The 16,691-nt window shown below is 42.8% G+C and overlaps 1 protein-coding gene across 4 annotated transcripts in view; it reads left to right on the top strand.

The window, feature by feature from the left end:
- The window catches only part of RAPGEF4 (Rap guanine nucleotide exchange factor 4), a 317,379-nt gene that overhangs the window by 49,285 nt on the left and 251,403 nt on the right, over nt 1-16,691 (top strand). For all 4 annotated transcript variants that reach the window (XR_004441700.1, XM_033231107.1, XM_033231108.1 and 1 more), the window contains exons 2-3: nt 5,014-5,156; nt 8,519-8,607. Coding sequence is in view for 3 of the 4 variants with exons in the window: in XM_033231107.1 (XP_033086998.1) it covers nt 5,014-5,156; nt 8,519-8,607 (232 nt within the window). In the remaining variant the exon portion in view is untranslated. The remainder of the gene's footprint in view (nt 1-5,013; nt 5,157-8,518; nt 8,608-16,691) is intronic.

The following is a 16,691-nucleotide window of genomic DNA, read 5'->3' as shown; positions in this document are numbered from 1 at the left end:
TTCAGTGAGCCATAATCACGCCGCTGCAACCCAGCCTGGGTGACAGAGTGAGACCCTGTCTAAAAAAGAAAATAAATAAACAAACAAACAAACCAATAAATAAATAAATAAGAGGTGCTTCTTTCTGGAGCTCAGTTGACCTCTTTGCAGCTCACATCATTTTTGGCAGAATTTAGTTCTCGCAGTGGTAAGCCTGAGGTCCTTGTTTTCTTGCTGGCTGTCAGTCAGTAACTGCCCACATTTCTTGCCACGTGGCCCTCTCGGGCAACCAGGGCAGCTATCTTCTTCAGTGCCAGCAAAAGAGCCTCTCACTCCTTCCATCCTAGTTTAAAGGTCTCACTTGATCAGGTCAGGCCCAACCAGGAAAACCGCACTTTCGATTAACAAAGTCAACTAATTCTGGGCCCTAATTACATCTGCAAAATCTCTTCACCTTTGCCATACAGCATAACATAATCATGGGAGTGATCTCTCTTCACTTTGCTGTATTCTATTGGCTAAAAGCAAATTGCAGCTCCCACCCAGCCTCAAAAGGATTATACAAGGCGTGGGTCGTAGGAGGCCACTTTATAATCCTACCTTCTACAGTGTCTTTGTTTACAAATAATTCTTTTTAAAATTTTTATTTTAGTGTGTTAAGAACACTTACTATGAGATCTACCCTCTGAACCAATTTTTAAGTGTATGATATATTTTGTTGGGTGTAAGCACAGTGTTGTACAGCAGATCTCTAGAGCTTATTCATCTTTCTTGACTGAAACTCTAGGTCAGCTGATTAATAACTCATTTCCCTTTCACTCTAGTCCCTGGTAGCCACCATTCCTCTCTTTTATTCTATGAATTTGACAATTTTAGAAACCTCATATAAGTGGAAATATGCAGTATTCGTCTAAGACTGGTTTATTGCGCTTAGCAGAATGTCTTCAAGGTTCATGCATGTTGTCACAGATTGCAGAATGTCCTTCATTTTCAAGGGTAAATAATACTCCATTGTGTGTATATATGTATTATTTTCTTTATCCGTTTATCTCTTGATAGGCATTTAGGTTGTTTCCATATCTTGGCTACTGTGAATAATGCTGAAATGAACATGGAAGTGTGAATATCTCTTCAAGATCCTGATTTCAGTTCTTTCAGATAAACACCCAGAAGTGGGATATCTGGATGAATGGTAGTTCTATTTTTAATTTTTTGAGGAACCTCTAAACTGTTTTTCATAGCAGCCACACCATTTTAGATACTGACCAACAGTGTGCAAAGGTTCCAGTTTCCTCACATCCTCACCAACATTTTTTTTTTTTTTGATAATAGCCATCTTGACAGATGTAAGGTAATATCTCATTATGGCTTTGATTTGCATTTCCCTGATTATTAGTGACAATGAGCACCTTTTCATACCTGTTGACCATTTGTGTGTCTTCTTTGGAGAAATGTCTGTTCAAGTCTTTAGCCTATTTCTTAATTAGGATGTTAATTTTTTAAAATACCAAGTTGTAGGGGCTGTAAATGATTCTTTTGTTGTTTGAACATGTTTTAAAAGTGAAAGTTTTTAAAAAGTCATTTTTTAAAAAGGCCCTAGATATTAGATGCCAGGCTAAGGAAAATCAATTCTCTGTACTTGGAGCTTTTGCTTAGGGACCAGCTGTTCATCGTTATGAAGGGAGAAGAAAGGAGCCTAGAGTGAGCTATAATTAGAGAAACCACATCATCATTTTGATATACTGCAAGAACTTCCTAATTTCCTCTTGGCTGTTGATCTTGACTGTCTCCCATCTGCCTGTAGTCACAGTCAAGGTGATCTTTCCAAAATGGTTATCCAATCATGCCACTACCCTGCTTAAAATGCTTCTGCTGATTATTAGACAGAACCCTCCTAGGATAGGACTGCCATGCTGTTCAGATTCATGTCTCAACATGTGCTTTGTGCTTCACATGTTCTTTATCCACACTCAATGAGAGAGTGGCATAAGGATTAATGGAGGGATGAATTTGAGAGACATTCGCAGGTAAAATTACTGGGATGCGGTGAGGGAGAGTGTCTTGGTCTGTTTTGTGCTGCTATCACAGAATACTGGTGACTGGGTAATTCAAAAAGAACAGAAATTTATTTCTCACAGTTCTGGAGGCTGGGAAGTCCAGTATCAAGGTGCCAGCATCTGGTCATAGTCTTCTTGCTGTGTCCTTACATGGTGGAAGGTAGAAAGGGCTGAGCCCACTCCTGCAAGCCTTTTTTATAGCAGCATTAATCCACTCATTAATCCACAAATACTGCATGAAAGCAGAGCACTCATGACCTAAGCACTTTTCATTAAACTCCACCTCCCGACGTTGTTGCACTGGTGATTAAATTTCCGACCCACGAATTTTGAGGGACCAAATAGCAGAGGAGTAGGCTCACCTCTATGCTATTTAGACCATAGCAGAGGGTGAGTCTACTCCATGCATGGAAGTAAGGAGGGCAGGTGCAGTAGCAGATGTAGGAGAGAAGAGAAGTTCAGTTTAAGGTCGCTGTAGGACATTACACTCAAGGGGTTTTGTATGGTTGGCCCTGTTTCGGGCACTGTAGGATCTATAAAGGAGGTCCCAGACATGACCCTTAGAGAGGTGAGAATATGCATTGCATTAGGAAATTAGAGATTCAGGCCGGGCGCGGTGGCTCACACCTGTAATCCCAGCACTTTGGGAGGCCGAGGCGGGCAGATCACGAGGTCAGGAGATCAAGACCATCCTGGCTAACACGGTGAAACCCCGTCTTTACTAAAAATACAAAAAAAAAAACTAGCCGGGCGAGGTGGCGGGCGCCTGTAGTCCCAGCTACTCGGGAAGCTGAGGCGGGAGAATGGCGTAAACCCGGGAGGCGGAGCTTGCAGTGAGCCGAGATCGCGTCACTGCACTCCAGCCTGGGCCACAGAGCGAGACTCCGTCTCAAAAAAAAAAAAAAAAAGGAAATTAGAGATTCACAAAAGGATTATCACTGGTGGTAGATTCCAGCTGAAGGCTGGAAGTCCAGAATCAAGGTGTGGGAGGCCCGTGTCTTCTCTGAAGGCTCTAGGGAACAATCCTTCTTGTCCCTTTCTAGCTTTTGAAAGTTGCCAGCAATCTTTAGCGTTCCTTGCTGGTAGATGCATCACTCCAATCTCTGTCACCACCTCCACGTGGCTATTTTCCCTGTGTCTGTCTGTCCAATTTCCCTTCTTTTTCTAATGGTGCTAGTTATTAGATTAGGGCCAACCATAATCCAGTGTGACCTCATCTTAATTTGATTGCATCTACAAGACCCTATTTCCAAAGAAGATTACATGCACAGGTGCTCAGTACCAGGTCCCTGATGTATCTTTTGAGGAGACACAGTTCAACCCATAACACCCTTCAAAGTTGTTCCTGAAGAAGAGAGGCAGAAGAGAGGCCCCCAGCTCTTACCAGTTTCACCTCAGAAGAGATATATGCTAGTTTTGTTCACAGTCCAGCCCCAACGTAACTACAAGGGAGGCTAGTACATTCAGGGGAGCACATGGCTATTTGGTGAACATTACCTGTCTCTGTCACATCCTCATCCAGTTTGTTTCCTCTGATCCCAGAATGCTCTGGGGGCACACATGATAGTTTCTATGTAATGTGAAATATCTATCAAGAATAGCAGTGGGTTCCTGCAAAGCACATGGAAGGAACAGACTTGGAAAATTGCTCAAAGAAAAGAAAAAAATAGTTTCTATAGTTTGTAAAACTATCTTATTTTTGTTTGGTTCTTTGATTTATCTTAATCCAGAGGTTATGAAATGGCAGTCAACAGGTTGGATCTATTCCATAGATTTTTTTTTGTGTGTGTGGCCCACACAGTGTTCAAGAAATATGAACAGACTGGGCGTGGTGGCTCATGCCTGTAATCCTAGCACTTTGGGAGGCTGAGGTGGGAGGATTGCTTGAGCCCAGGAGTTTGAGACCAGCCTGGGCAATATGACGAAACCCTGCCAGTACAAAAATATAGCTGAACGTGGTGGAGTGCACCTGTAATCCCAGCTACTTGGGAGGCTGAAGTGGCAGGATCACTTAAGCCCTGGAGGTCGAGACTGCAGTGAGCCAAGATTGTGTCATTGCACTCAGCCTGGGCAACAAAGTGAGCCTATAATCCCAGTACTTTGGGAGGCCGAGGTGGGTGGATCGCCTGAGGTCAGGAGTTCAAGAGCAGCCTGGCCAGCATAGTGAAACCCCATCTCTACTAAAAATACAAAAAATTAGTTGGGTGTGGTAGCGGGTGCCTGTATTCGCTTGAACTCAGGAGGCGGAGGTTGCGGTGAGCCAAGATCGTGCCATTGCACTCTAGCCTGGGCAACAAAAGCGAAACTCTGTCTCAAAAAAAAAAAAAAAGCAAACATGTCTACACAACTAGATTTACCTTGAACAATGGGAAGATTTGACAACATCTGAGCTCACATTTACACAGAAAACTAAGAAGAAGGAATACAGCCAAATAAGAGCTGCTCTCTGTGGACAGTCCCATGTTTGCAGTTCACCCTCATGCCCACCATTCCCTGGAGAATCACCAGCACTGAGGCTGTCACTTCTTATTTGTCTTTGTGATTTCACTGTTGTTTTCTTAGAGGAGATTTTTTCCCCTTATATCTTGCTCTTTCTACTCAATTCCTTTACCTCATTGGCCCCTGCAGGCATTTGTGTTTGAGACTTCAATTTTTAGTAAAATCTGCATTTTCATGTATCTTGCGCTTCTAAGGGATTAAGCATTATACCATAGTATCACCTTGAACTTAGCACTCTGAGGTTGACTCCTGCTGTAGCATCTGCAATAGTAATGATTTAAGGTGAATAGTTGGTAAAGCTCCAGAAATGTCTATATCAGCCTAGAAATACCTGTAAGGGGGTGGATAAATGTTTGCAATGAAATATTCACAATTGGGATATTTGGGTAAATTTGAATATAATAAAAATGAGGCCTATTGACTCACTTTGAGGTAAATCTTTACTGATATAGCTTTTGTGCCTTTTCTCCCTATACAGACCATTGGAGCGATCCAGCGAAGATGTGGATATAATCTTCACTCGACTGAAAGAAGTTAAAGCTTTTGAGAAATTTCACCCAAATCTCCTTCATCAGATTTGCTTATGTGGTTATTATGAGAATCTGGAAAAGGGAATAACATGTAAGAAATGCAACTCGAGTAGTATATTTCCATGTATGGTTTATGCTCATTTGTGGTTATTTTGTGGAGATAAATAGCAAATGGAGTATTTATGTGCTAAATATTTGAGCTTCAACCAAAGGTATTAAGTTGACATTTCCCTCTAGTCTGTTCATTCAGTTCCATGTAGAAGTGTTTCCCTAACTCCTTTGTTCACAGAACGTAAATGGTTCTTTCCAGGGCAACTGACTTTCTAGATGGAGCTGGAGGGATGCAATGATTCACACATTTAGCTATATCTTTAGAAATTCAAATAATTGTTTTCTCTAATCAAGAAATGTGTGGCCAATAGTATATTAAGGTAAAAATTCTCTTAACTAGTGCTGATAGTAATGTTTTGAATGAATGCCAGTTATATCATCTATTCCAGGTGTGAATAAGGGGCAGGGAGATAGAGTAACAGTTGGATTTTTTTTAAAAGTATTTTTTCATTAAAGAAGTAATAGTTCTTCTGTTGGAATACTTTATGCTGCACTCACAGAAAACTCCCTTTCAACTGATTTGAATATTCAATGACTTACACAACAAGAAAAAAAATCAATTACTCATATAGAAGAAATCTTGAGGTAGAATGACTTCAGGGTTGGTTAGTGAAGTGACTCAGTGAAATTATTCAGGCTTCAGGTCCTTCCTGTATTTTTTGTTTTTGTATGCATTCTGAGGTGTTGGGTTTTGTCCTCAGACTTGTCCCAAATTATTCTGACAGCTACAGCTGTTGGATGCATTATGTATTGATACAAAAATGTCCTGCTGAAGGACTATTTCTTTTTGGGTCTCTGTTTTAGAAGTCCCCCAGCAGACTTCTTCTATTGACTCATTGGCCGGAAATGCATCACATGCCTAAGTCTAAACCAATCACTTGCAAAAATAATGGGATCACCAGGACTGATTTATACCAATCATGATTGCCCTAGTGGAGCTAACACCTCGCCCTATAGATGAGGGTGGAAACTTGTCTAAAACTTGGGTTCAGTTAGACAACAGGGCATGAGTGGTTCTGGGTGGGAAAGCAACAGGGTGAGTCACAACATTATTGTAGAAAATTTAGAAAGTCAACAAAATAAAAATCACCTACAATTTCTACCATTAACATTTTGTGGGCCAGGCGCAGTGTGGCTCACGCTTGTAATCCTGGCATTCTGGGAGGCCAAGTTGAGCAGATCATGAGGTCAGGAGATTGAGACCATCCTGGCTAACACGGTGAAACCCCATCTCTACTAAAAATACAAACAATTAGCCGGCCGTGGTGGCGGGCACCTGTAATCCCAGCTAGTCAGGAGTCTGAGGCAGGAGAACTGCTTGAACCCAGGAGGTGGAGGTTGCAGTGAGCTGAGGTTGTGCCATTGCATTCTGCACTCCAGCCTGGGTGACAGAACAAGACTCCATCTCAAAAAAAAAAAAAAAAAAAAAAAATTGGGGTATATTCTTCAAAATGTTCTCCTATGTGTACACATAGAAGCATAGTTACATTTCTTTTTCTTTTCTTTTTCTTTTTTTTTTTTTTTGAGATGAGTTCTTGCTCTGTCATCTAGGCTGGAGTGCAGTAGTGCAATCATGGCTCACTACAACCTTGAACTCCTAGGCTCAAGCCATCTGCCCACCTCAGCCTCCTGAGTAGCTAGGACTACAGGCATATGCCACCATGCCCAGCTACTTTCTTTTATTTTGGTAAAGACCAGGTCAGCTATGTTGCCCAGGCTGGTCTTGAACTCCTGGTCTCAAGCAATCCTCCTGCCATGGCTTCCCAAAGTGTTGGGATTATAGGCGTGAGCCCCCGCACCCAACTCATAGTTACATTTCTGTTAAGAAAAAAATCATCCATACATATCATTCTCTTTTTTTTTTTTTTTTTTTTTGAGATGGAGTCTTGCGCTGTCACCCAGGTTGGAGTGCTGTGGCCAGATCTCAGCTCACTGCAAGCTCCGCCTCCCGGGTTCACGCCATTCTCCTTCCTCAGCCTCCCGAGTAGCTGGGACTACAGGCGCCACCACCTCGCCCGGCTAGTTTTTTGTAGTTTTTAGTAGAGACGGGGTTTCACAGTGTTAGCCAGGATGGTCTCGATCTCCTGACCTCGTGATCCGCCCATCTCGGCCTCCCAAAGTGCTAGGATTACAGGCTTGAGCCACCGCGCCCGGCCATACATATCATTTTCAACCAGCCTTTTAAAACTGATATCAGAAACTTTATTCTTTTGGCAATAAAACTATTTTATGTTTCTAAAAGCCATTTTCAAAATGAATCTCCTAACATGTGTAACATGAATTTGATTGACAAATAATAACGTCTTTTGGGGCCAAGAATTTCATAAAAGACAAAACCCTAACTCTAAAATGAGTCGCAAAGATTTGGAATAACAGAGTTACTGGAGAGACCAGCTATAAACTCATCAACCCCATCTTAAGCTTGTCATTGCACTTGGTAGGATGTCATTGTTGTTCTTTGCCTTTCCACAGCATGTCCTAGTCAGGAAGTGCAGAGCAGCTTGTCATCATTAATTGTGGTTCCCAGAAGCTTGCTCGTCTCCAGTGAGCACTAGCCTTGCCAGGACTCAGTTGTCCCACAAGCTGTCATGTGATTTTTCATTGAGTTACTTGACCTCTGACTTTAACTGTGAAGAGGATTTTAAAATATCAGATCACTCCATCTAGTTATTTAGTTAGGATATTTAAAAGAACAGTTGGTTTGCATGAAATTTTTGAACCAGTGTTTTGGAATTACTTTCCCACACCTAGTCTTAATATGATATGGGAACTATGGTTCTATCTAAATACCTAAATATTTTCTCTGTGAGAGGACAAACTTGGAGCAAGATCAGGTTCAAAAATTTCTGATGAGGGTCATTCAAATGCTTAAAAGCAGTGAATTTATAAAAAGAATAAGAAAACGGACAATGATAATATAGTAGTTAAAATTTTTAAACAAAGCAGATTTTGGTTTTTTAAATCAATCATTGGTCACCTTAAAAGGAGAGGTGCTAGTCTAGAAAACACATTGCTTTTAATATAGTCTTGGGAAATAGCCAATTCTTCTTAAATTCAAAGGATCTTATAACATTTAAAGCTATCATCTTTATTACAGCTCTGTAAGTATGATAGAGTTCTCTTTAACAAGGTTCCACTTCACAGAATATTAAATAAATAGAATATAGCTTTGTTGACAGATGAGGTAAAGAAAAACATGTCATGTTCCTGTGGGTAAGAGTTAGGGGAAGGGTGGTAAGCTCAGTTAGGTCCAAGACATGCTTGGACCAGTGAAAAACTATCAGATCCTACAGTAAAATCAAGTTGTATCTGTTATATTTATATCACTGTTTTTTTCCCCAGTATTTCGCCAGGGTGATATTGGAACAAACTGGTATGCTGTCTTGGCAGGGTCTTTGGATGTTAAAGTGTCTGAGACCAGCAGTCACCAGGTAATATGCTCTATTTTTTTGAAAGTAGGATTTATTTTTTTAAAAGACATATTATCCCTATGTCTTTTATGCCATTACAATTACATTTTCAAGTCCATTTCTTCTTTCCTACAATAAGGGGTTTGGCCGTGTTTGTTTGATTCCTTTATTAAGTTACTCAACAAACACCTATTGAATGTCTTCTCTGATTGGAGTGTGATGCCAGGTGTCAAAACATGAAATGCAAGAACACATTGGATGCTTTCTAGGAGCTTGTAGTCTATTTGGAAATGCAAGGAATTGCAATGTGACACAAATTGCTATATAGGGTGAAATATGAGTGAAGAGGAAGGAGAAGAAGTCTTCCTATGTTTCCTCTTGGATCCTTTCTCCATCATTGTATCTTGAATTTTCTTTAGCCTAGAAATAATCCCCTCATCGGCCTTGTAGGAGCTCTGGTGATGCAAGGGAAATATGGTTGATGCAGTCCCCCTAAAATCTCTATTTCTCTGCCTTGTCTTTGCAAATGTGGAAGGCTAATAATATTATTTTCCTTCTAAAGTACAGCACTGGCTTTATTTTCATTAGTCACCTCTGAGGAGTTTGGCATCCTAGTAGATGAAGCTCATTCTTTTTTCTGTTCATAAAATGTATGAATATTAAAAAAACAAAAACAAAATTATAAAAGAAAGAAAAATATTAAAAAAAGAAAAAATATATGAATATTTAAAGTCAAACCCAGGGCCTTCTTTCACATTTGCAGTGACTCTTGCTCTGTCATTAAGACATGTGGCCAAAATGTACACAACCTCACTGTTTAGAGCCAAGAATCTCGAGTCTGAAAAGTATGACCCATAAAAGGCCACCATCAGGTGTCACTATGAAAATGTTCCAAGTGTTATTTCCACATATTCAGGATTCAGAAAAAACTGAAGTAAAAGAATTAGTTCATTGTAAAATCTGAAAGAATTACTGAAAAAAATTAAAGAATTAGTTAAAGGGACAAGTAACTTTCTGCCAAGTATCATATTTAAGGCAGTGTTTTGGAGCCTTTTTCATAGGTAGCACACTTCAAATGTGAGAAAAATTCATGACACACCAAATTTGAGGTTTACATTTTTTAGGAACTTGTATGCGTATTGAAGTTGTGAGTAGTCACCATCTTAAAAATGGAGTGGTGTCCCAAAAGATTGCTGGTAAGGTGGGCATTTGGAATTTGCAGTGTAGTTTCCTGGGTGATACCCATTGTAATGGATGGTTACATTCTCAGGCCAGTGTCCAAATCCTGTGTAATCCATAGTATACTCTTTCTGTGCATCAGTGCATGAAAATTCCATTAGACACAGCGTGGAACCTGTGCTGCCCAACTTTGATGGTACTTTTCCTCTTCCTGTCTCTCACGGGGTTGGCTTTCTCTTGGATTTCAGAGACAGTCAAGGTGAGAGGTGGGTTTTGATTCTTGTAAGCTGCCTTGGTTTCAAATGGGAAGGAGAACAGCTAGCATTTCTTGGATATTTGCCATATCCAGTATAACCAAGATATTTATCCATATATAATTTATCCAATCCTTCTTGGATGTTTACTTGGCAGTGTTCCAAGCACTTAACAGGTATTTATTTACTTCTTTAATCCTCAAGTCAACCATGAGGTAGGTTGTACTACTGTTCTCATTTTGCAGATGAGAAAATGAAGTCTCCGAGTGGTTAAATAACTTACCTCAAGTATTATATCTAGAAATTAGAGAAACCAAGATTAAAACCCAGGCAGTCAGGTACCTGAGCAGATGCTCTTCGCCACTGCTCTCCGCCATTTGACTCTTAAGAAGCATGATGCAACATGCAACTTCCCTCTCTCCCTGCCTTTTGTCATCCTTTCAGATTGCCCCATGTCCTTCCTCTCTGCATATCTCCTACCTTGTGGATGCTGTTCTGGTGGGGACTCTCTGGGCCTTTTTGCTCAGAGCCGCTCCTGGTACTTCCCTTCCCCAGGTTTCACCTGCATAGATGTGCCCTGGGGACAGGGCCTGCAGCAGGATCTTTCTGCTCAGTTCCTCCTGCAGCTAGAGTGGGTCCTGAATGAGTGATAATGGAGAGAGTGAAGCTAAAAAGAGAAATGTGACAAAACAGAAGAAAGAGAAGTAAGATGAGAATTAAGGAGGAGAAAAGAAAGAATAGGAAATCTCAGGAAGGAGAGAGAAGGCAAATCAGAAAAGGAAGAGCAGATGTGCCTAAGGGGATGATAAATAACACCAGCTCTTATGTGCTGACACACCAGATGTGAAAGCTGGCTGAGATTTTGATGGTATTAAAATAGTATCTGGCCGGGGGTTTCAGGAATTTTGCCTTTGACCAGTTATCTCTCACCATGGCATCCTAGCAGGGTTATTAGCTACAGATTTAACAATTTTAACAAAACTTTTAATTTTAGATTTACCTGTAATTTTGACCTCAAAACCAATGCAGAGAACTTCCTAAGCTGGGCTCGGTCTTCTTTTAGTTGTTAGGAATTATTAATTTAATACCAAAGCCAGCTTACTACTTCCTTTATGTATTTCATCCCACAATGTTCAACCAGAGTTTTCTGGATGGATTTGTATCACTAAAATAAAAGGAAGAGAAAGCTTATTGACCCCTACACCCTCTAGCCCTCTAGAGTACATCCTGAGATAAACAGGGCCCAGCCTTGCAGCCAGTTCTGAGGGCCAGACATGGTCTAGCCACATGGGAGAAAGGAGCTAAGGAGAATGACCAAGATGGCAGAGCCCCCTTCCATGCCAAGATGCTTGCAAGGGAGAAACAAAACTGCCATATCTACCCATGCTGGCCTTGTGATGGCTCTGGGTGTCTGCCCACTAGCAATGTGGTAAATCTGGGGGATTATTTAACATGGCCGAGTAGTGCCCCATACAAGTCAGGGTTCTTTGAAGAAACAGAAGCACTAAGAGATAGAGATGGAGAGAGAGAGACAGGTTTATTTTTAGGAACTGGCTCACGTGATTTCGGGGGCTGGCAGGTCTGAAGTCTAGAGCTGGCAGGCTGGAGATTCAGGTAAGAGTTATTGGCAGAAGCAGAATTCCTTCTTTGGGAAACCTCAGGGAAAACCTGTTTGCTCTTAGGCCTTCAGGTGAGTAGATGAGGCACACGCACATCATGGAGGGTGATCTACTTTAAGGTCTACTGATTGTAAACGTTAATCACATCTAAATAATATCTTTACAGCAACATCTAGGTTAGTATTTAACCAAACTACTGGCCATTATTGTCTAGCTAAGTTGACACATACAATTAACCATAATAGACCCCAATGAGGGGGGAAATGGGGTTGGGTGAAGGCCATGGGTGAGGAGCAAGGAGAGACCTGGAATTCCTACCCCTAGAGACCAGAAACAATCATTGCTGAGTGCCTTCCTTGTGTGGCTCGTGCGAGGGGTTCCATGGACATTAACTGAACTAATCTTTAGGCATTTGTGTCCTGTTTTACCAAAGGCTTGAAAACAAGGCTCAGTGACTTAGGTGCAGCTTTCCCAGGGCCACACACGTGTACGTGGGCAAACTGAGATTTGAATTCAGGTCTGACGTCCTCCAAATTGCATGTTCTTCTGCTGGGCGCACATGTGAACAGAGGTGTGAGGAGGATGATAAAAGTGAAGGAAGAAAAGTTACGAGAGTCTAAGAGAAAACTGAGGAAAGAGAAAAGAAGTGATGGCACAGAGTCAAGTCTTTCAGGGAGGACAGGGCAGAGTTTCTTGCCAGCCTGCCCCTTGCTGCCCTGTACGTTTGCCTTCTCACCTGAGAGCCAGAGGGATGTAGTGACAAATTCCCAAACTTCGCACTGGGTTTTAGCCCCTCAGTGGGATGTGAGCCAGGAGGGTGGAAGAAGAGCGGGAGTGGCTGCTGGCAATGGGGCACCTACGACAGGAAGCTCTGTACCCAGTGTGTCACAAGCGTTATCCCACCGGCACTCACCACACTGCCCTCTCCTTAGTGCTGTGGTTTGTCTCATTTCAGAGGCCAGATATTCAACAGCCTGCCCAAGGTCACAAAGCTGCTGGATGTCTGGGCCAGTTCTTTGTGATTCTGGGGCTCAATGCTTGCCCATCATGGTTGTATAGGTGCCACCCAGAAGGATCAGAAGAGGAAGGAAGAGAGGTGGGGGCCGAGCCAGCCATTAAGGAATAAGGAATGCAGGGAGGAGCTTTTGCCTTGCAGCTTCTCCAACTCGCACCTGGGTGTCTGATGCAGCTCTCAGCCCCACAGCCCTTCCCTCTAAGCCCACCACCCAGATGCTGTTGGGGGCATTCCTCCTCCCACCCTCTCTTTGATCTGGTGATGCACATTGAAAGGGGTGAGGCCCTCCCTCCAAAGGGCATCCGGATTAGAGGGTAGGGTAGATAAGTGTAGGTGATAGGGAGGGAAAATGAGGTACATGGTGCACAAGATGGAGGCAAAATGTTAGAACTGACGGTGATGGAATGTGGAGGTGTAGAGAGAAAGGGAGGCTCCTGACTTGGGTGAAGAGGTGGACAGTGATGCTACTAATGGAAATGGGAATACATGAGGGAGACCATCTTTCCCAGATTCTGCAATAGTATTTTGTGCTATACGTTTATTAGGTATGTATATTAGTCCGTTTTCATGCTGCTGAGAAAGACATACCTGAGACTGTATATTTACAAAAGAAATAAGTTTATTAGACTTATAGTTCCACATGGCTGGAGAGACCTCACAATCATGGCAGAAGGCAAGGATGAGCAAGTCACATCTTACATGGATGGCAGCAGGCAAAGAGAGCTTGTGCAGGGAAACTCCCATTTTTAAAACCATCGGATCTTGTGAGATTCATGCACTGTCAGAGAACAGCGCAGGAAAGACCCACACCCATAATTCAATTACCTTCCACCTGGTTCCTCCCGCAACACATGGGAACTGTGGGAGTTATAATTCAAGATGAGATTTAGGTGAGGACACAGCCAAACCATATCATTCCATCCCTGACCACTGCCAAATCTCTTGTCCTCACATTTCAAAACCAATCATGACTTCTCAACAGTCCCCCAAAGTCTTAATTCATTTCAGCATCAACTCAGAAGTCCACAGTCCAATGTCTTATCTGAGACAAGGCAAGTCCTTTCCGCCTATGAGCGTGTAAAATTAAAAGCAACTTAGTTACTTCCTAAATACAATGGGGATACAGGCATTGGTTAAATACAGCCATTCCAAATGGGAGAAATTGGCCAAAACAAAGGCTACAGGCCCCAGTCCGAAATCCAGCAGGGCAGTCAAATCTTAAAGCTCCAAAATGATGTCGTTGGACTCCATGTCTCACATTCAGGTCATGCTGATGCAAGAGGTGGGAGGCAGGTTCCCATCGTCTTGGGCAGCTCGGTCCCTGTGACTTTGCAGAGTGTAGCCTCCCTTCTGGTTGCTTTCATGGGCTGGCATTGAGTGTATGTGGCTTTTCCAGGTGCACGGTGCAAGCTCTTAGTGGATCTACCATTCTGGGGTCTGGAGGATGATGGCCCTTTTTTCACAGCTCCACTAGGTGATGCCCCAGTAGGGACTCTGTGTGGGGGCTCCAACCCCACATTTCCCTTCTGCACTGCCCTAGCAGAGGTTCTCCATGAAAGCCTCGCCCCTGCAGCAAACTTCTGCCTGGACTTCCAGGTATTTCCATACATTCTCTGAAATCTAGGCAGAGGTTCCCAAACCTCAACTCGTGACTTCTGTACACCTGCAGGTTCAACACCACATGGAAGCTGCCAAGGCCTGGGGCTTGCACCCTCTGAAGCCATGGCCCGAACTGTACCTTGGCCCCTTTTAGTCATAGCTGGAGTGGCTAGGCTGCAGGGCACCAAGTTCCTAGGCTGCACATAGCACCAGTACCCTGGGCTTGGCCCATGAAACTATTTTTTCCTCCTAGGCCTCTGAGCCTGTGATGGGAGGAGCTGCCATGAAGACCTCTGACATGCCCTAGAGACATTTTCCCCATTGTCTTGGGGAGTAACATTTGGCTCCTTGTTGCTTATGCAAATTTCTGTACCTGGCTTGAATTTCTTCTCAGAAAGTGGGATTTTATTTTCTATCACATTGTCAGACTGCAAATTTTCCAAACTTTTATGCTCTGCTTCCCTTATAAAACTGAATGCCTTTAACAGCACCCAAGTCAACTCTTGAATGCTTTGCTGTGTATAAATTTCTTCTGCCAGAGCTTAAGCCTGTAATCCCAGCACTTTGGGAGGCTGAGACGGGCGGATCACGAGGTCAGGAGATCGAGACCATCCTGGCTAACACGGTGAAACCCCGTCTCTACTAAAAAATACAAAAAAACTAGCCAGGTGAGGTGGCGGGCACCTGTAGTCCCAGCTACTCGGGAGGCTAAGGCAGGAGAATGGTGTTAACCCGGGAGGCGGAGCTTGCAGTGAGCTGAGATCCAGCCACTGCACTCCAGCCTGGGCAACAGAGCGAGACTCCATCTCAAAAAAAAAAAAAAAAAAAGAAATTTCTTCTGCCCGATACTCTAAATCATCTCTCTCACATTCAAAGTTCCACAAATCTCTAGTGTAGGGGCAAGATGCCACCAATGTCTTTGCTAAAACATAATAAGAGCCACCTTTGCTCTAGTTCCCAACAAGTTCCTCATCTCCATGTGAGACCACCTCAGCCTGGATTTGTCCATATCGTTAATCAGCATTTTGGTCAAAGCCATTCAACAAGTCTCTAGGGAGTTCCAAACTTTCCCACATTTTCCTGTCTTTTTCTGAGCCCTCCAAACTGTTCCATCCTCTGCCTGTTACCTAGTTCCAAAGTCACTTCCACGTTTTCAGGTATCTTTTCAGCAGCACCCCACTGCAGTGGTACCAATGTACTCTATTAGTTCATTTTCATGTTGCTGATAAAGACATACCTGAGACTGGGCAATTTACAAAAGGAAGAGGTTTACTGGACTTACAGTTCCATGTGGCTGGGGAGACCTCACAATCATGGTGGAAGGCAAGGAGGAGCAAGTCACATCTTATGTGGATGGCAGCAGACAAAGAGCTTGTGCAGGGAAACTCCCATTTTTAAAACCATCACATCTCATGAGACTCCTTCACTATCATGAGAACAATGCAGAAAAGACCCACCCCCATAATTCAATTTCTTCCACTGGTTCCTCCCATGACATGTGGGAATTGTGGGAGTTACAATTCAAAGTGAGATTTGGGTGGGGACTCAGCCAAACTGTATCAGTATGAATGATTTGATGGAATTTTTTCTGAAAAAAAAAATCAACCTCTTTGTTTTATATGGTGGTAGAAAGATATATCTGTATATAAATTTCAAGAATACATAGGGTGTAACTATTCTATTTGACTCAAATTCATATTGCCTTCCTGTTTCAAGTTAATATTACTTATTCTCCCTTCTTGTCATTCCCTTATATTTTTTGCTGACTAGGTTAAAAAACACACAGCTTCTTCTATGTGATTGGTTTAGCAGATTCTTCCTGAATTTTTTGAATGCTGGGTTGAGGGTCCTACTTATTTTTCATCAGCGATATCCCCAGAGCATGTAGTAGAAACTGTTCATTTACAGAGCATTTCAGGAACTTTCTTTGGTTTGAGCCCACCCTGTTTAGGAAATAGCTGTGCTGTTTCTTGCTCAGTTCCTGATGCCCAAGTGTCTGCTCAGGACACTGCAGCGGTGAGCCTGGGAACGGGGAGTACCTGTGGCCTCCTGAACCCATCCAGCATTCCACCTCTGCTCTCCTGTGCTTTAGGCAGTGTGTGCAGTCATTTCCTGGGGAATCTGCAAAGCCTGCAAGGCATCTGCTCCCAAGGGCACCTGCTCTCAAGCTCCTCCAGTGTCTGTGGCGGGGTGGAGAGGGATAACGGGGATCCTCTTCTGCCCCCAGATTGCTGAAGCCTAAAATTATTTTTTAAAAAGTCATGATTCTATATATGAGAGAAGTATAACTACAGACTTTTCGATGAGTGCTGATGTACACTTCAGGCCCTCTCTTATGAAGGGAGGATGGAGAAAAAAGCTATCCGGCTGTAGGACTGAAATGACTCACCTTCCAGTGTCACCCCTGGTCAGCCCACCCACCAGAATGGCCAGAAGTTG

The sequence above is a fragment of the Trachypithecus francoisi genome, unplaced genomic scaffold (genome assembly GCF_009764315.1).
Source record: "Trachypithecus francoisi isolate TF-2019V2 unplaced genomic scaffold, Tfra_2.0 Lachesis_group13, whole genome shotgun sequence".
In the NCBI taxonomy this organism is placed as follows: domain Eukaryota; kingdom Metazoa; phylum Chordata; class Mammalia; order Primates; family Cercopithecidae; genus Trachypithecus; species Trachypithecus francoisi.
This window is presented reverse-complemented; position numbering and strand designations above follow the sequence as displayed.